General features: G+C 46.2%; 7 protein-coding genes and 1 non-coding gene across 8 annotated transcripts; 3 read left to right on the top strand and 5 right to left on the bottom strand.

The window, feature by feature from the left end:
* Positions 1–577: 577 nt before the first annotated feature.
* Positions 578–688, bottom strand: F4817DRAFT_t107. The gene has a single exon. It is a non-coding gene; the product is annotated as a tRNA-Thr (tRNA).
* Positions 689–1,299: 611 nt separating this feature from the next.
* On the top strand, positions 1,300–2,293 carry F4817DRAFT_158875 (uncharacterized protein). The gene has a single exon (XM_049298068.1). The coding sequence runs from the start codon at positions 1,652–1,654 to the stop codon at positions 2,177–2,179; it is 528 nt and encodes a 175-aa protein (XP_049157649.1). The 5' UTR covers positions 1,300–1,651; the 3' UTR covers positions 2,180–2,293.
* Positions 2,294–2,407: 114 nt separating this feature from the next.
* F4817DRAFT_359708 (uncharacterized protein) lies at positions 2,408–4,261 on the bottom strand (the record flags this gene model as incomplete). The annotated part of the gene is made up of 4 exons (XM_049306194.1): positions 2,408–3,175; positions 3,232–3,317; positions 3,468–3,516; positions 3,566–4,261. 4 exons carry the CDS (start codon positions 4,259–4,261, stop codon positions 2,408–2,410), a joined length of 1,599 nt encoding a protein of 532 aa, XP_049157648.1.
* A 1,847-nt stretch (positions 4,262–6,108) lies between these two features.
* On the top strand, positions 6,109–6,904 carry F4817DRAFT_158725 (uncharacterized protein). The gene is made up of 2 exons (XM_049298064.1): positions 6,109–6,655; positions 6,717–6,904. Exons 1-2 carry the CDS (start codon positions 6,473–6,475, stop codon positions 6,780–6,782), a joined length of 249 nt encoding a protein of 82 aa, XP_049157647.1. The 5' UTR covers positions 6,109–6,472; the 3' UTR covers positions 6,783–6,904.
* Position 6,905: 1 nt separating this feature from the next.
* Positions 6,906–9,347, bottom strand: F4817DRAFT_158774 (FAD/NAD(P)-binding domain-containing protein). Its single transcript, XM_049298066.1, has 3 exons — positions 8,665–9,347; positions 7,724–8,612; positions 6,906–7,575 (listed from the first exon to the last, which is right to left on the bottom strand). The coding sequence occupies exons 1-3, from the start codon at positions 9,153–9,155 to the stop codon at positions 7,345–7,347; spliced, it is 1,611 nt and encodes a 536-aa protein (XP_049157646.1). The 5' UTR covers positions 9,156–9,347; the 3' UTR covers positions 6,906–7,344.
* On the bottom strand, positions 9,348–10,587 carry F4817DRAFT_158773 (uncharacterized protein). The gene is made up of 2 exons (XM_049298065.1): positions 9,518–10,587; positions 9,348–9,453 (listed from the first exon to the last, which is right to left on the bottom strand). The coding sequence occupies exon 1, from the start codon at positions 10,213–10,215 to the stop codon at positions 9,604–9,606; it is 612 nt and encodes a 203-aa protein (XP_049157645.1). The 5' UTR covers positions 10,216–10,587; the 3' UTR covers positions 9,348–9,453; positions 9,518–9,603.
* A 557-nt stretch (positions 10,588–11,144) lies between these two features.
* Positions 11,145–12,703, top strand: F4817DRAFT_158824 (lipase). Its single transcript, XM_049298067.1, has one exon. The coding sequence runs from the start codon at positions 11,341–11,343 to the stop codon at positions 12,328–12,330; it is 990 nt and encodes a 329-aa protein (XP_049157644.1). The 5' UTR covers positions 11,145–11,340; the 3' UTR covers positions 12,331–12,703.
* A 3,459-nt stretch (positions 12,704–16,162) lies between these two features.
* F4817DRAFT_317288 (P-loop containing nucleoside triphosphate hydrolase protein) lies at positions 16,163–17,884 on the bottom strand (the record flags this gene model as incomplete). Its single annotated transcript, XM_049300785.1, has 2 exons — positions 16,163–16,282; positions 16,358–17,884. The coding sequence occupies 2 exons, from the start codon at positions 17,882–17,884 to the stop codon at positions 16,163–16,165; spliced, it is 1,647 nt and encodes a 548-aa protein (XP_049157643.1).
* Positions 17,885–18,256: the final 372 nt, after the last annotated feature.

Raw genomic sequence — 18,256 nt, 5'->3', positions numbered from 1 at the left:
ATGGAGTTAAAGATGGCAAAATATTAGTTCTCACACCTCTCGAAACAATGCTGTGCGTGAACACAATCGCTACTTACCTGTACACTTCTGCTAGGATGGTAAACTTTTGTGGCCTCCATAAAGTAGCTACTAGGGAATTTTTATAAGAAATCCTTTGGTCTTTACTTATTGATCTTTCGTTGATCTCGAATTCTGAAGATATCAAGCCTCGCACAAGCTACTGACATAGGCTACTACATATTTTCTTCATAAAATAGCCTATATGTAAGTTACCTGTAGGACTTGGATGAAGAATGGCGTCAAAAAATATACCCCGTACTAGCCACCACAGCATGGGGCAGTGGAGGCCACTAAGGTTTAGTGTATTGTATATCCTGGCCTGCCTGGCAAGGGTGTACGTATGTACCTATATAATAACAATAAAGCGTTGTTATGCTTAAACCCTGGAAATTGACAAGCTATTGATAAAGAGTAGGTAGGTAATTAAGACCGATGATATAATCTAGTGGTCTAGGTTAGATAATGATGATGATAATAGAAAGATAAGAAAAAAAGGAAAAAAAGGAAAAAAAGAAAGTGCCCCCACACCGGATTGAACGATGGACCTCTCCATTTCGATGTACACTAAATCATACATAATATAATCACATGATACGAGTGGAACGCTCTACCACTGAGCTATAGGGGCTTTAGACGGTTGAAATTTTCTCAAATAATTCACCTTATATTTTAGGGTGGGGTTGAGGAGAGTGAATACGGATTACCGCCAAACCTTTCTAATTAACGTAGCTGCGGTGCATTTTCCCCCACTAACCTAGTACCTGGTAAGAAACCCCTCCAAAGTTCAGAGTCCAATGGAACGTCTATATCGCAATTCAATTATATACGTGCCTAAATATATCGCTATGACATGTGGAGGGTATCCGACAAGACTACCTAGTAGTTTATCACTAAAACAAACTAGACATCGTACGATTCTGTCAAAGTAACCATGGTCAAGAAATAGGATATAAGTCTTAGAAAGTTGATTAAAGGTCGCCAATCGTGTACTCCTATATACCGAACAGCACGTGCGCAGCGCGCTAAGTAAGGGGAAATTGACATCATTGCCGCTAAACGTATCTCTTTACAATGCAAGTGGAGTGTCTCGCGCTTTCAACTCCTACTGCCGGCATGGGGTCATCGGGGGAGTCGCGGATTCAGTTCTGCTACGCAACTGCTCATTTCGTGTCAAAAGCTGGATCTGGTTAGTGCCACGAGGTACGTGCCTTCGATATAGATTCAGGTTCTGATATAAGTTAACTAGGTACCTACTTAAGGTAAATATTTACTAGCAGTCTAACATTCTACTAGTATCATATAGGAGAGACTTCATGTATAAAAACCGGCTTCCGGAGTTGGAGTTTGCTTTTCGTGCTCCTCTCAATGACTCACTACCGAATCCTCAAGACATAGCCTTTGTCTGGTTCTTCTTTGTCTGGTTCTTACCAACATTGGACAGTGCATAACTACCTCCTAACCTAGTGGCCTTGGAACGGCCTGTAATCCCTACCTACCTGTATATTATATCCTTCGCCAACTATAGTTCGCCTCAGGACACTCCGTCGCAGCCAAGGTAAATCACATCGAAGTCCATCATTAAAAACTCATCATGAATTCAGACGTCACCCCATCACCCGGCGTCCGCGTGGTCGTCACGGCCCACGACGAAGAGGGAACCTCTATCGTTCACTCGGACCGAATACACCAACCCTTCATACCTTTCGGGCTAGGAGGAAGTTCCTTCTCGATCTTTGACACTCGCTCTTCGGTGCCTGTAAACAACCAGGACGAACCGCAGGACCTCCAGAACACGATTCCCCGTCCTGAGCCGGCGGGTGTCATGTTCTGCATAGCCAATATGGCGCCCCACTATAGGTCACTGATGCACCGCACCTCCAGCTTAGACTACTGCGCCGTACTGTCGGGCGAGATTGTGCTTGGGCTGGACGGTGGCGAGGAGAGGACTATTAAGGCGGGCGAGATGGTCGTGCAGCAGGGAGTCAACCACGTGTGGCACAACCGCACGGATGAGGTCTGTAGAATCGCATTCGTCATGGTGGGAGCGGAAAAGGTCAAACTACCGAACGGACAGGAGCTGGGGGAGACCCTGATCGAAAATAGTTCTGATGCTTGCTAGATTCCTTATAGGAGCGGGTTTAGGCTTGGTTGGTTAAGGGGGCCCATGATATGAATAGAGGTTAGAACTCCAAGGTATTCGGACAGGGGTTTGGGTATATTCTATTCAATTAGAATGATTTATGTACCTAATATATGTTAGAAATAGAGCCACGTGATTGCCATTACCCCTTTTTAATATGCCCCTGGATGCCACTGATTGATTGTATTAACTGACCTGGCATTCAAGTCATATAATGCTTAGAGAACCAAGATGTGACTTCATTCCGGTGTACTCTCTAATCCGCTCAAATACTGTTTGCCCCTTGTGCTTTTGCTCTGGCGTCGTTGCGAATTGTTCCGCTTTGATGATTTTGATAGGCCAGAGTAGAAGGTATCCCCCTATTCCCCGACACCGTGGAGGTCCCACTTTATGATCATCGTGTAAGCGTCCTAAGTTGTCGATATCGCCAAAGCTTTGAGGCACAGTTGAAAGGACTTCATCAGCTAGCACCCGTATCGTTCCGGTGGATTGCTCAATCAAGAATTGTAGAGTCTCATTTGCTACATCATCCGGGCTGAGGGATTCCATTGCGGCTTTTAGGCACTTCAAAATCTGCTGGTGGGCAATTATTCGCGCTACACGATGGTAGTTCCACTCATAGGCAATCCAGAGATCGGGGTGGAGTTGAATAGTGCTGGCTAGGGGTCGTATGGAAGGAGAGAAAGGGGGCAAGTCGCACACGTTTAAGACCTTGTACGACCATTCTGGCTTCTGCCGCCAGCTAACCGCCTCATTGTCGAGCTTCATTAATTCGTGCACTATGTCCAGGATCTCAGATATCGACGAGCTACCGCTAGCTAGGGCATCCTGTAACGCCCTCGCCCGCCCGCATGTCTTGCTAATGTAAAGAGAGTCTTTCTCTAGACGAACAAAAGGCATGTCATCTTTCAACTGGCCAATCCAATGGTCTGACTCATCGAGTGGTTTTATATTGAAAGCCAACTGCTGTTTTTGCTATAACTCGTAAATATCCTATTGGCCTAATTTGCCTTGCTGGGGGGTAAACCTACAATTCTATGGTGAGCAAGCCTAAATAGACTCCAGCCTCGAGGGCTATAAATCTGGTCCGATCCCCGCAGTCTTAGGATCTGCGCCACTAGAATAAATAGAGTGAATAATTGCTTTTGAGGAGCATATGGGGGGCAGGGCAGGTCTCAGGATTAAGGGTAGCTTAGTAAAGAAATCTTGGCATCCCAAAAGGGGCTGAAGAGGTGCAGGGGACCAGGGGACTCTTAATTCTACGTACTTCCCTGAGCGTGAGCTCCCCTCATTGCTGGATTATCAATAAAGAAAGTCTAAGGACTCAGCATATGCATATGAGGATTAAATAACGCCCATGCATACCTCAAAGATATCCAATATAACCACCGCCATGAGATCGTAGTCATCAGGGACCTTGCCCACCGCTTTTAACGATTCGCTCAGTGCGGAAAGCGATAACCCGTAGCAATGGAATGCTTTGGCTTCTAGGGCGTCGCTATTTTCCGCCTTCGACAAATCAGCGAACGCCGCAGCCCGAACGGCCCAGCGTAGAGCGAAGCGACCTTCCACATTTACGTCTTTGAATAGACATGGAAGGTGTTCAAGAAAGCCGGGTGATGATGTCTCGTTGCATGGATATAAGACATATTTATCCATAAACCGATTGACAGCATCATCTTCGGGGGTAGGTCGCAAATGATCCGGGATTGTATTCGTCCACGGAAACCGCTCCGGTAACCTCAGTCCGGGAGCCCGTTCCGCCGTGAGCTTAGAAGGGTAGATAAATGTTATAGACGGTCTGCTCCGATATGACCCGTTGTCGGTAGATCGGCTCCTCCGTCTAGAACTCCGCGATGCCGTCGTAGCGGGTGATATTGCCATAGCATTAGCACGCTCAACGACTTTCTTCCTCTCGTGACGAAATACTATGCTTGCTTCATCGCGATATCCTTCGCACGCCTCATTGCGGTTTACGCAACGCCGACAAGCAGGACGTCCTTCGTCGCATTTGACTCGCCGTTGGCGGCATCTCAAGCACCCACGGCTAAGACGAGACATTATACCTTTTTCAAATAGAATTACAAGATGGTTCTATTGCAGACATGAGTTGGTGATATGCTATAGGTTTGGTGCAAAGTTACTTTGGTTTAGCAATGAATACTTATAACGGAGATATCATCCTGTCAGCATTCTTGTATTCAAGTACCGAAATAGGGGTAAGCAATCCTTTGAAAGAGTGGATTCAGGAGTCCCTCACGTGCCAACCTAAGATACCATCAAGTCATCTTCCTACGTCGCTAATCCTTCTACCCGATTTAGTAGGAACGAAATAATTGATTGCTTCAGTAAAGGCTGCTTGCGAGTAATAATAATCGAAGCGATGAGTAAAACTGCCGCCAGCGCAGTCTCGGCCAGCGGCAAAATCATCCACTACCACATAAAATGTCAACAATTTAATAGTAAACAGAGACAAAAAGAAAACAAAAAAAGAGGTAGGTATAATTTCAGAAGGAAAGAGAAAGGAAAGATAGTTCTAGGTGGTACTCACTGGCCAACGAACATGAATATAAGGCTCATTAAAAAAGGCCTTCCCTGTGATCGTAGAAGCGTTATAGTTGTCTCCCGGATTGTTGCTCCGAATCTCATTGGTCAAGGTATCTCCGATTCCTGAAATGACCTTACTCAAGTTTGAGTTTTGAAGAGCGAAGCCAACTTCCAGAAGGCGGCTCATCGGTTCCCCATCCGGTCGGTAGACATTGTGTTTCACCGTTGTAGTAAGGAGTGTATTAAGATATCCCGGAAGATCATATATCGTCATATAAGAAATGTTAAATGTTAACCCGGTTGAAATTGCAACATAAACATTATACTTAGTTTTCATCATATTGCCTTCATCCCAATATTGTGTTGCGCCGACCAAGGATAGCCTTTCAGAGGTGACCGAGCCTCCTCTTATTCCACTAGGTGAGGCGAGAACGTTTTGATGAGTTTTTAGCAATTAGAGGCTGTAAGGTAAGAGGAAGACCAACGTAAACATGCACCAATTCCGACTATTTTCGATGGGAAGGTAACGGTGTAGCTTGGAGCAATGCGTAGAAAGAAACAATAACTATGCCACGCAGGGAAGAACATGTCTATTTAAGCATATAATATCTACTACTCAAATGATATCAGTTCAATACCCTCCTAAAGCAGATCAAGCTAGCAGACGTTGTAGATATTACCTATGGGGTGCCTATTTAGAGGCGCAGTTTCGTCAAAAGGATTCTAGTATATAGAAAGGCACCTAAATAAATTGTATAGAATGCATTTAGGGTACTTTCAACGATGACCAAAGTGGTGACACTATAGTTCCAGAGTCGGCTACATGGCGCCAATAGCTTATACAGGTGCGAAGCCCCATGCTGGAGCCAATGCATGTAGAGCTACGAAGTACCTCGGGGCTAAGCTAACTTGAAGGAATATTATATAGAGTGTTGTACCGTGTGACAGTAGAACAGTCGGAAGGTTAGTTAATATTAAAAAGCTTGTGAACATGTCTCTCGCCATGTGCTACAGACTGCTTACAGGTTATTGTAACTCTTCTCTCCGACCAAAAGGGAAGACGTTATCTGGTCCTAAACATATAGAGCTATTTGCTAGACTTGGTGTAGGTGCCTAGGTACCTAGTCATCTGCCGGGCTAGAACTTTCCAGCAGAACTTTTCGATTCGATGCCAAGCTCGCAGAGCCGGCACGCCGGGGACGAAGAATGAGGACGATAGCTACTAAACTCATTCTAATTGACACTACCGTCATATCGTCAATCTTAGAGTTTCCTAATGTTACATATGACGCGGACCGGTTGTTCAAACTAGCGCCGCGATCGATTTTGTTCGTAGATCTAAGGTTGCGGTCGGCGATGGTGGAGGGTTGGGGATTTGCCCTCCTCCGTGTTCCTCCGCATTTACCCCAGACGAACGACGTGGATCGACAGCGTATGACGTGCCAATGAACAAATACTCGAACCTTCGAGCGAACTCGAGGTTGTAAATGGGGTGCTAGTCTCGTTCGCGCAGCGTCGCACGGCTAACATCAAAACATGAAGTCATTCGTCATGAGACATCACGAGATGGATGGCCCGTCCAGGAAACTAACGCAATTATATAGATGCCCGAGTTTCCTTCGATTCTAATAGGACTTGGTTTAGTTTGCCATCAACATACACATTCCGAAGAATATTCAAGCACAATCAAAATCAATACCAACATCAGAAATAACATTAATCGCTATGTCTGCCGACGGCCACGGACTTCCAGATAATGCCGTCATGGGCGCGCACGACATGATACATCATGCCGAACAAGAAGAGCATGAGCACGAAGCCGCAATGAAGCGAGGAATCACAGACGAAGCCGCAGAGGCTGAATACCAGTTGATACACGGAGCTGAGGAGCGAGCTGCTCGGGCCGAGGTAAGTTCCTCAGTACTCGGTCCATGTCTGGCGCTGAAAGATGCTAACCATTAATAAACAGAGGAGACGTAACTCTTTTAATAAAGTAAAGAGGACTTTCGAGAAGATCATTCCCGGGAAGCATTGAGCTCCTACCGGATTACTGACTCGCTGGTGGCGCTTGTACAACAAATTGGGGGTTTGATGATATCCTGTATTTTGTACGGGCTTTAGGCCTATGAAGGACTCCGTCTTGAGTAACACATTATATCTTTAAAACGTTGCTACTCATGGTAATTTCAGTAAATTTCAAAGTATCCTATGCTTTGGCTGTAATGATTGTCATAGGTGACTTTTGATGCGTCTCGTCGTAGCATTTTTACTAGAATTTAGTAAGATTGCTGGCCTTCGGATGCGTTTTTTATTAGATCAACGCCTAATTGCACGACCTTAGTTTAACGTAAGTACCATCTTGAAGGCGCTTCAAGATATGCCAAATGCAACTACTTAATTGACTATCAATTCAGCAACTCATTAAACAAATTGGTGTTCCGATATTTCCTCCGAAGATCGTTCCGCCGAGTGTTAAGCTTTGTTATGGGATGGCCTTAACTGTAGTGCTCATGCTCGATCACTTTCGTGAGTGTTTTTAGTTTTATGAGACTTCATACCTGGGTAGCTTTTGGCCGGTGCACTACTCAATCCGGTCTCTATATATCCTCGCTTAGGGCGTCGTAGCGACTACCCCTCCCAGTAAGGTAATCGAACTCACACTTGTCAGAGTCGATATCGTTCCCAGAGTCCCTAGCACCTAGGACATCTTGGATTGACCAAGCAATCCTCTCGGCTCCAATCCTAGCACCGATTAGGTTTGGGGCGCCGGGTCCCAGCTGCAACGCAGCAAGCCTGCCGGCTAGGAACATGGGGACGTCGTCTCTCCACTGCGGTATGCCGAGTTAGCTGTGTTATACAACTAGAGTATAAAAGAGGACATAAGTAACTCGAGACTAGGGAACATCGATAGCAACTATCAGAACCCCCAAAGGGGCATTCAGGGGTAAACAACAAACAAATATGCAACAAGCTTACCGCCATATTCTCCGTAATACATGGCATACCCCCGCAGTTTTCAATAGGATAATCAGAGCACATCGACTTCAAGAAGGGAAGGCATTCGAAATTGCCCTGAACGCCAGTTGCGAAGTAGATATGGTCGATCCGAGGGAGTTCTTGGCTCTCGTCCGATAGCGACACCGTCCAAGTCTTGGAGCACGGGTCCCAGCTCTTATCCTTAATCGTGGTGTTCTGTAGTAAGGACAACCGCCCAGTAGAGAGATGCCGCTCAAGGACTTTCTTGTATGCCGGCGTAATGCTACCCCCGTTCCGAGCAGTCATTATCTTCTCCCATCGCTCCTCAGCGGAATCGGATGTCCAGAAGGCGGCTTGCTCGAAGTTTCGGAACTTGCCCACCCATTCGAGCCCTATATCGAAATATTTCACTTTAAGGGGTCCACGCATCAACAACCACACCTTATTTACCCCGCGACGAATGGCCAGGTCAGACAGTTGAGCTGAGGTTAACCCTCCTCCGACAATCACGATGTTAACAGGGGATCTAGTACTCAGTTTTTCTCTAACGTGAGAAGACGGAAATTCCTTAATATGCATAGCGTGTGTTGCTCCCTCCGCCCCCTCTGAGAGATTATCGGGGATCTGGGGTGGGTTACCACCCACGGCCAACACTACGGTCTTTGCGTAATGGATACCCCTATCTGTTCGGACAGTGAAGACCTTGTCGGCTTCGGAGACGTCTTCGACGTAGTCGTAGCGAATGTCGTCCACTTTTTCATGGCTTACAATATTGCCGCGTAATCCATAGCGGTCCATAAGACATCCGCAATGCGAAGCGAAAAGAGGCGTCGAAGGAACAAAATAATCGTTTCGATCACGTTCGTCAACAGTGGGTTCTGTCCGTGGTCTTTCATGGTTGAGTGCATGCCCGCATTGGAAACTCGAATAGGAAAGCTTACATTCTTCCGGCCCTCTCCCTCTTCTTTCTTTGGTGTTTACTCAGTTCCTTCCCAACACAGCCCCGAAGCTCTGTAAGTTCATTCCCTCTATCATTTCTATATGTAAATGCCAGCAGGCCATCTCGTTCGGCTGGGTCGACATGGAAGAACATTGGACTTCGGAGATGAGAGATATCGAATGTCTTGAATAGGGTATCCCATCGTGCCATCCAACAGTTGTCTGTGGCGTCTAGCACCAGAAGGTCTAGGCCCGCACTACCTGGTGAAGCGGTAGACGACATTCGACGCGTCTCGAATCCCGTCTTGTAGTTTTTGATACTGGCATGATTTCGGTGTTTCCTAATCCAATGGTACCTTTGATGTTCATCGTCTGAGAAGTTCGCTGCCGGCATGCGTTCGGACAATCGCGCTGCAACAGCAAGGCCGCAGGGTCCAGCGCCGATAATAACGACGTCGTGGACCCGTATATCGCTCATCTCTCTACCAGTCATATTTGTGTACCCTCGGTGTTATGAGAAATAGTAACAGAAAATCCATAGAATGACTGGCGGCTATAAGGGACCGAATAGGAGAACCTTGATGGTGGGTTGAACACCCTGATGGCATCTCCCTCTTCAGTAGAGATGACCTTGAGGTCACCATTGTCGGAAACGATTCATTTGAGTACATTACATCGATGACCACTTCCGTCATTGCTGGCTAGATGCTTATGGCCATGCTGGAAGCTAGTAGTCGAGTAGAATACCGATTGCAGAAGAGCAGACCGGGCCAAGGGGCCATGAGAGCAAACTCTACCATGGTACGCAGCATATTTGAGGATTTCCCCGCTACGGTTCATACAGATTATCCTAACCCCTTCTTTGATCGGTATTCGGCTTGGTATAGCCATCGAGTTAACCAACACCAAATTTTGTCTAGAAGCCCGCCAGCGGATTCATTTTATTCAAAGTGTTCCGACACGTGGTGAGCCACAGCCGTCTCGTCTCCTTCGAATGCGCCACAGACTGGGCATGTCACCGTGGTCGATGTTACATCCGTAGTAGAATTTGCCACCACGTTACTCCTTAAGGACTGGTCACCCCGGGCCGACCCATCTGGCTGGTCAGTCTGCTTGGAACCATTTTTGTTTTTGCCCTTGCGTCTTGAAGGTACAATATATGCACCTAAGTCAGCCTGATCAGGTGGAACATCAAGCGGCTCTTCTAGCCTCGCGTCCCGATAACGCGGGCGATGCGCACGTGGCTGTGAAGTAGTCCCCTCCACCAAATCGACTGGTCCACCTATAATTGACGTACTTCCTGATGTTACATCATCATCGGAGATAGCATTTGATATTGATGCTGATGAAGTAGTAGTGCCCATACTCTGGACCCGCCCGATACGACCATCAGTAAGTCGAACTTTGATACCGCGATGGTGGTCACCTCGTGTCAGAACATCACGAACAGTTCCGCTTACTTGGCGGCCCGTGCGCTGATCGGCTTTTAGAACAATATTCACGGGTGCGCCTCGAACTACCTCGGTCGTCTTCGGAACTCCATGGCTCGCCATCGTACATAATGGTGTGGTAGTGGCGTCTGGGGATAGTTTGGGGAATGTGTTAAGATCGGTGAGCAGATAGGATCAGATCTGTTTTACTTTTTATTATAATTAGAAATATGACGAGTCTGAAAAAAAAAATCCTTCGTTATTATTCACCCCTCCTCGATATAAGAGAGTTTTCTTATACCTTATAAACGCAAATATATCTTATAAACGCAAATATACGTTTTAATGCACTCCGCTTAGGTATGCTTCTTCCTTGGATTCCATGGCTCCGGGTTTCTTCTTGCAGCTTCTACTCTGTAATATAGCTTCTATATAAGAGTATTGAACCATGGATGATTGCGGCTTGCATGCAGCATGCATATAAGTCTCGTCACGGGACTTCTTATAGACAAGAGTTTGTTTCCCTTCTATACATATTTCCACTATCGGCCTCACTCTATGTCGCCATCTTTATCGCCGACACGTAAATTCTGACCAGTCACTATGCAGATGATCAGTCATTTCGGAGAACAGATAGGAGATGGCCGTTAAGCAAGTGATAAAAAAAGAGTGCATTGACACTTAGTTACATTAAGTCTTACTGACAACCACAGTTTCGAACTACCTACCGAATTAAATCGTCAGAAAGATAACAAAAGTGGTAGCTTTAGTTTACCGAAGCACCCATTTATTCGGGTCTTAATTCCGACGATTGGTCGCGATAGGAAGCTATATTTGAACTTAACCGTATGTTGAACTGGTTCGAGATATGCGAATTATTTCGCTATCCGCTTGGCCGGTTCTCCAAAGGAACCGTCTTTTGTGGAATCGATCTCCAAAGACGCCTTCTCTTCGATCCTCACCGACTACCGGAAATTTTCCTAGCTATGCTTCACGCGATTGGTTAAGGCGTCTCCAGCTAGTTCTCCATCCCTTGCAATGGACACGCTAGGTTAGCTTGTCGCCATCGACTTAGCCCCTGTACATGTAATGCTCCGATATAAATGTCAAACCCTCTCCTCGACCGGCCACTTCTTGGGCGCGTAGTACCCAAACTCTCAAGGGCATCTCAACTCGACACGGAAGCCCTCACCCCTATGCCACCCCGGACTTGTTGGACTATCTACGCAGATTACGGCCTCACTCAGAATGCGCAAGGTTTTGGCGGGGCCAGCTGACCGCTTGCCAAGACCACCTTATGACGCTGAGATAGACGCGATATTCAAAGCTCTAGGCGGCACGCCTGAGAGGTATGAGGTTGAGAAGCTTAGGAAGGATGCGGCGGCGAGGACTCAGCCTCTCACGAACGCTCTACTTACCGACGAGAGTGTTAAAGTCGACGACGTTACAATCCCTGGGCCTCGAAGGGATCTAACGGTCTCGGTTGTACGGCCAGCGGCCGCGACGGGTGATCAGCATCCATGCATTTTCTACATCCACGGTGGCGCCTTAGTTGCAGCAGATCGCTTCGCGGGATTGGATACTAGTGTCGTATGGGCAAGGGAGTTCAATGCCATCGCTATAAGTGTGGAGTACGGACGTGCGCCAGAGAATACCGGTACGCAGCCTGCAGAAGACTGTTACGCTGCATTGCTCTGGGCTGGTAAGCACCTCTCAGAACTAGGTATCGATCCTGACCGCCTGCTGCTCTACGGCACATCTGCTGGGGGCGGTTTGGCAGCGGCTACAGCATTGATGGCACGTGATAAAGGCGGCCCGAAGCTGTGTGGCCTTGTTCTCGAATGCCCCATGCTCGACGATAGGAACGAAAAGGTTTCGTCCCAACAGTTTTCCACCGGCCCATTTTATAACTCGACTCTAAACAGGTTTGCCTGGCGTTGCCTCCTCGGTGAGCGCGCTGGGAGCAGCTCTGTTACTGAATACGAAGCACCTGCTCGAGGGCAGGATCTCTCAGGGTTGCCACCGACATACCTCGACTGCGCTTCGGCTGAACCCTTCCGGGATGAGATTGTGGCATTCGCCTCCAAACTATGGGAAGGTGGGGTTCAAGCAGAGCTCCATGTGTGGCCTGGTGGCCCCCATGGATATGAAAGAATAGTTCCCAAAGCACCCTTTGCGATAATGGCAAGGCAGACCAGGCTGGCCTGGATTCGTAGAGCTTTCTTTCAAACAATCTAAAGGGCTTGGCTATTGGAGCTGTCATTGTCATTGTCATTAAATCTATAGCCGCTACGTAATAACATTATGTGGCTCCACGGTCAAACGATTTGGTGGTCTGTGGGAGGGTTTCTGGACTGTTCCAGGTATAGGGGGCATCAATGCCTCCTATCTACCCACGTGTATAACCAGATTGTGCGTTCACAAGAGGAAGTTTAGGCTCGGGTTTTGTATTGGTTACAAGCTTTCCCACCGGAAGAATGTACAATATTTGCTATGCTTCACCGGATAGATCTTTTTGGTTGGTGGACAGCCTTACCAACTGCTTAAAGGTGTATTAATGATCATTCCACTATATAGTTAGATTCGTAAATTGATAAAAACTGACCCATTATCTCATTCGGTGCCGGCATCAACGGCACAGCTTTCCTGAAAATACCAATTAAAGCACCAAATTAGTTTCACTCGGGCTAACTCGAGGCGAACACGGATTATAAACATTTTCGTCGCTCTAAAAACCAACCAAACTTTTGAAGATGTCAAATTCATTTCTCCCGCCTCACTTTTCGCAATGGTGTCGTTTCATTATCCCTGTCGCCACGCAAAAAGCTGCAAAGAAGAGAGAAAGAGCTAAAGTAGTATGATTTAACTAGTAGGAGCTCAGACCATCATCTTTTCAACGAGTAACCAACATATGTTCAGCCCTGCCGAAAACTATTCTCCATTTAGCACTCGATACGTACCTAAGTAGGTACTTTAACGGACACGCGTCAAACTCCCACCCCGAGGGAACGGAGCCTTCATCGAGATCTCCTATGTCACATTCGCCGTTCCACCATAACCAGATATTGACGTTTTGAGGGGTGACCGAGGAGAATTTGCTGCCGTATACGCTCTGACATTTGATAATGACGTGAGGTTCCCCATATTACCTCGAAGACATAGCCATGATTTATCAGAAATATAGCGCACAGAGTGCTGTAATTCTTATGGACAACAGGATATCCAGTCTCCACTCCCCTTTCACATATCCGTGCGTCGTGGTGTTGCCATACCTATAATATTTAGTCTATAGCCCTAGTTGAAAGAGCAGGAATAAGCGAATTAATCATAACAGTTAACTCCGTACATAGTCTAAATACTACAACGATTTTACTATCAGACATACTAGCCCACTAAACTATTGCCGTTTACTATATCCAACTTCGCTCCATATCTCTAATGTTTCTATGTGCTATTCAGATATAGATAGGCTGTGAGGAAGGTGGGTTTGACACCGTTTTCAATAGGTATGACAGCATCTCTCATGTTAACCATTCTATTTTAGCATGTAAAGCAACCCGGACTCACCGCCAAGTTTCCTTCAGGTCCTTTTGATTACTACGTCCGCCACGAGTTGATTCCAGCACCCGAGCCGTACTACACACACCACGACCTCATCATTATCCAGAGGGACCGACGCGATATGAATGATACCACCCCCCAGTGCCTTTATTGAATATATAATTGAGCCCGGGACCTGAGAAATACATGGACAAGCATACGTGGAGAGGATACTGGCGAAATGGTTTCCATTAAATATAACTATGAGCTACCAGTTTCCAAGTATGCTATCGTAAACAGTAGGAAATAGGTTTAAGATGTATTTGAACTCGGCGGAAGTGCCGGCATCACGATGACGTATAACGTAGTATAGCTCAACTAATCCTACTCCTAATTGAAGCTCATCCGCACCCCATATGGATAGAGAACTTATTTGTTCTAAAGATACATTTTTCTTGCATTCACAAGCTACAAAACGTGGATACGGGTCCTCCTTTACTCTAAAAGTAGCACACCTAAATAAATGCTCACAAGCACCGGCAATCGAACAGAGGAATCAAAATATACCATCAGGAAACAAGACCAAGTCAAAAATAGCAAAAATTCTTACCTATATACGACCCCGTAAAGGGATAATTAGCTGCTTTTATTACATACTTCTTTCGTAAAAAACATATTCTTTTAACAATTTTAGTGCAATACCTAACAATAATTCATCTTATAGCGCTTGGAGCTGATATTAAATAGCAAAGTATTTAAACCCTCATTACCTTGTAAATACAGATTGTAAACATATAACTTAGTCCTCGTGCATATGTAAGCAATATATACCTTTATTCATCTTTATTTTTCTGCTAGCTTCTACCAAGCGGCTTCGATTTCTTAACTGTGTCAAACTGGAAACACTTTCAAGATATTAGGTCAAGGTTACAACTAGTACTTCACCACTGTATTGCACACGGAATAACACATTGCTCTTAACTCCTATTGTAGATTAAACTATGTCTTATATCTAGATACTGGGAAACTACCGTTCCAATTACGTATAGTCAGTTAAGATAATAACAGTGCCAATATTTACACCCCGTTCTCTCCACAGCAAACATTAGACCAAGTAAGCTGGATGATATCTTTGATACGATAATCAAAATACTGTTCGACAGTGCTCACCATGGGGCCGTGGGTATGTGGTATGTTTTAGGTATGAAGCTAGCTGCCTAAGTAAAGATTACGATGTGAATACTACAAGAGGAAGCTCAAGCAGGCCATGTATCCAAGTGGGCGCGGAAAACATGGGAGTTCCGTGCTGTCCGGAAGCCAAAGCCATTCAAATAAAAAGATCCTCTATGTATTAAATTTTATGATCCCACAAGGAGCAGTGTGACAGTCGATAGACAGAGTCTTCCAGGGGGGCCATCACTGTCGTGATACGCTTTGGCCAGTGGAGCCTGCTGACCAGCCTGTAATGTGCCTAGCAGCCACCCAAGCACAATGCATCTGCGCGTAGAATTATTGATTCGAATCGATGTACCTACTAGCGACCTAGCTTCGAGCTCAACGGCCTCCGATGCGTCCTGTCCTCCACCATCAGCCACTCAACCCCCTCCCACAAGGAACAGATGAAATGACTAGGTCGAGGGTGACAAGGGGCTACGTAATGTTAATAACCGATCAACTTTCTATTCTATTTACGGAGCTCACTTACTGACATCTTACGGGGCCAAGTAGCCGCTAGAATGAGCGTGAGTAGCTCTCTTGGCCTCTTAGGAAGATCCTAATCGGAATGTACCTACTGCTCGCAAAAAGCAACAGGGTGAGTCCGTAACAAGGGGAACGCGGCCCGTAACAGGGGCGGCAAAAGTGCGTTCGGTACGATTCTCACGGACTTAACACGCCTGCAGTAGGTATCCTTCGTTGAGTGAAATACACGATCTAAATGGTGGCCACATGTCGGTGGGAGTGCTTACCTGGGCGTGTTCAATGATTGTCAGGGGCCAGCAAAGTCAAGACGCCATTTGTCGCCTCGTTAATGTATGAAGAAGCCCGAGTAAACGCGCCCCAGCCCAATCACAACCCATGAATCCGTCCGTGGCCATGGCATAATATGAGGCTTTATCAAGTTCCCGTCATTAAGAAGTAAAACCTGTTCCTGGGAGTGAGCGGAGATTGTCGCGACCCCGGCATTCACGTCTCGTGAGAGGGAGACGATTCATCGTGACGCAATGGCAAAGGGGCGTCTGAACCGGTGTATGCAGAAGTACGGCCTTGAAGACACCGGTGAGATCAGCTCTTTTGAGGCTTTTTTTTCTTGCCGTCCCTTTCTACCCTTGACCGGGAATGATACACTCTAAGATTCGTGAATGTCCGTATCGAGATGTATCTTGTAAACAGGTATTGGTATTGGACGCCCGAGAGGTTTCATTTGGTCATTACCCAGCTTAACCGAACTGCCTACCTCCTAGGTAGGTACATCACGAGAATTCGAACCAAGATCTCCTCCCCCCTCCCCCAAATAGCTGACGGATTTTGCTTATTTCCTGCCCCTTCGCAGTTGAGCTGTACTTGCTGGTACGTTCGGCTTCCTCCTTCCCGCCGCCGCTGCCGCTGCCGCACGTTCACTATCTCTGTTTCGTTTCTTTGCGACCCGAGCCTAAATCATGACCGGTGGTTAGCGTCTTAATATACAATAAACAGAGTACCTAAGCCATAAACATTCCTAACTTACGATCTTCGCAAGCTCGAGTGTCCACTTAGTCGCCTGCCAGTTATCCTTCAAAAGGCTAATCATAACAAACATGAGTGTCATGCTGTCCTCGCCAAGAAAGGGCTGCAGGACCATCGTGAGTATACTATCCCTAAACTTTAGGGGTCTATTCTTGGCAAGAGCGTCTAATGTGCTTCTTAGTGCCATGAGTGATAAGTTAATGTCGTTGCCTTCCTTGAAAGCTTTCCCCATGGTTTCTGCTTGTTCGGTCCTCTCGAAGCCCGCGAGATCTACCAGGCTGAACAGGCCTTCGCGTGGTTTACCGTGGCCACCGTCGATTTTGGTGACTATTTTGAGGCTAATGATGAAATGAGACCGAGACGAGCTCTTGTTCAAAGCAGTCGCTCCGAAATGTCTATTTTTCATCCCGGTGTTGACTAAAGCGCTGAAGTCCTTAGCCGAGTCGAGCGTCTGGAATTCTGAATTCACGATGCTGCTCACAGCCCGTGGTTTCTCCTTACTTCCGTCTGCTCGTATTAACCACAGATTCTCGTCGTAGATCTCAAAACAGCGTGCACTAACCACGAGCTCAGTGCCGAGCTCGCGGAGCCTTTTCTTCTCGCTGAAGATCATTGTCTTCACCCTTGGGATAATACCATCATTCTCGTAGTCGACGTCGTCTTTTCGATTCCCCACGTTATCTAGATTACTCATCGTGTATGTCTTACCGGTACCCGATTGGCCATAGCAGAATATACAAGCCTTTTTCCCGTCAAGGACCGATTTCACGAAGTGGCTGATTCCGTTGAAAATATCATCGTTTGTATCCTTGGGGAGAAATATCCGCTCAAACTCATACTGCAGCGCTTCTTCCTGGACTATTATTAACTTAGTCGCGTGGTCGTAGAAGTATCCTGTCTCCGTTGTGTATTCCAGTAACTGACCGGATGTATCTGGTCGGATGCGACATATTACACGGACTGTTCCCTGGAGTGTTTGAACTTGTTGAAAAAGTAGATGTTTCCTTTTTTCTTCTACTCTCAGTTTATTGGTTAAACATTGGATATCGTTGTTCAGTGTATTCTTAACACCCTGTAACTTTACACTGAAATCCTTCTGTTCTCGCTGTAGAGCTTCTTGATGCAAACTTTCCTGCTTCCGTAGCTTCTCTAACTCTACAATTACTTGCCCTAGCTCTTGTCTTAGGCCAACCAATTCTTCCTCCTTCGATTTTAGCTGTATGGTTTCCGCTTCTATTTCCGATGATATTTGAATTATATTTGTGTGCTTATTGTTGTCTTGGCGTTCTGTTTCTCCGAACGTTTGCTGCGGCGCCGCGATTTCTTGTTTGCTCGTTTTCATATCTTTGATCTTTTGGTCTTCTCTTTGAAACTTCTTGTCATATTTATCAAGCCTTAACCGTATCCTTTTGACTTGTCTTTCAAGCTTTGCAACTTTGGCATCAGTTTGTGCGCTGCTAAGTTGTAAATTACGCCCTCTGGCTATCCATAGGAGACTAGCAGTTATGGTTTCTATAAGTGCATACATTTCGGAGCGTTGCATTAGATCCTTCTCGTGCCTAATGTAGGTCGTTTAAAATTTACTCTTGTGGCTTTTCTATCTCTGCTCACAATCCTTTCTGTGTATGTGTTAAATCTCCAGACAAAATAATCCCTTTCAGCAACGGAGGCTCAGCTCCTTTATCTTAAGGTCTCTGCTGCCTCTCACCGCTTATTCTTCTTCCCGTAGCTTCTACATTCCACTTTTGTGAAGCTCCCTCGGCATTGTTGGGTTCCGAAATATATTGACGTGTCTACGCTACTCTCCTTTTGTGTAGAAATATCTAGTATTTTGACTTCTATCCTGCTATACACTTCTCCCTGCTCAACTTGGCTGTCTAGTAAACCCTGTTAATATTTT

This window comes from Daldinia loculata (genome assembly GCF_022478755.1).
Source record: "Daldinia loculata strain CBS 113971 unplaced genomic scaffold F4817scaffold_35, whole genome shotgun sequence".
Lineage (NCBI taxonomy): Eukaryota > Fungi > Ascomycota > Sordariomycetes > Xylariales > Hypoxylaceae > Daldinia > Daldinia loculata.
The sequence above is the reverse complement of the archived record's forward strand: the minus strand, read 5'-3'. Positions and strand labels throughout refer to the sequence as shown.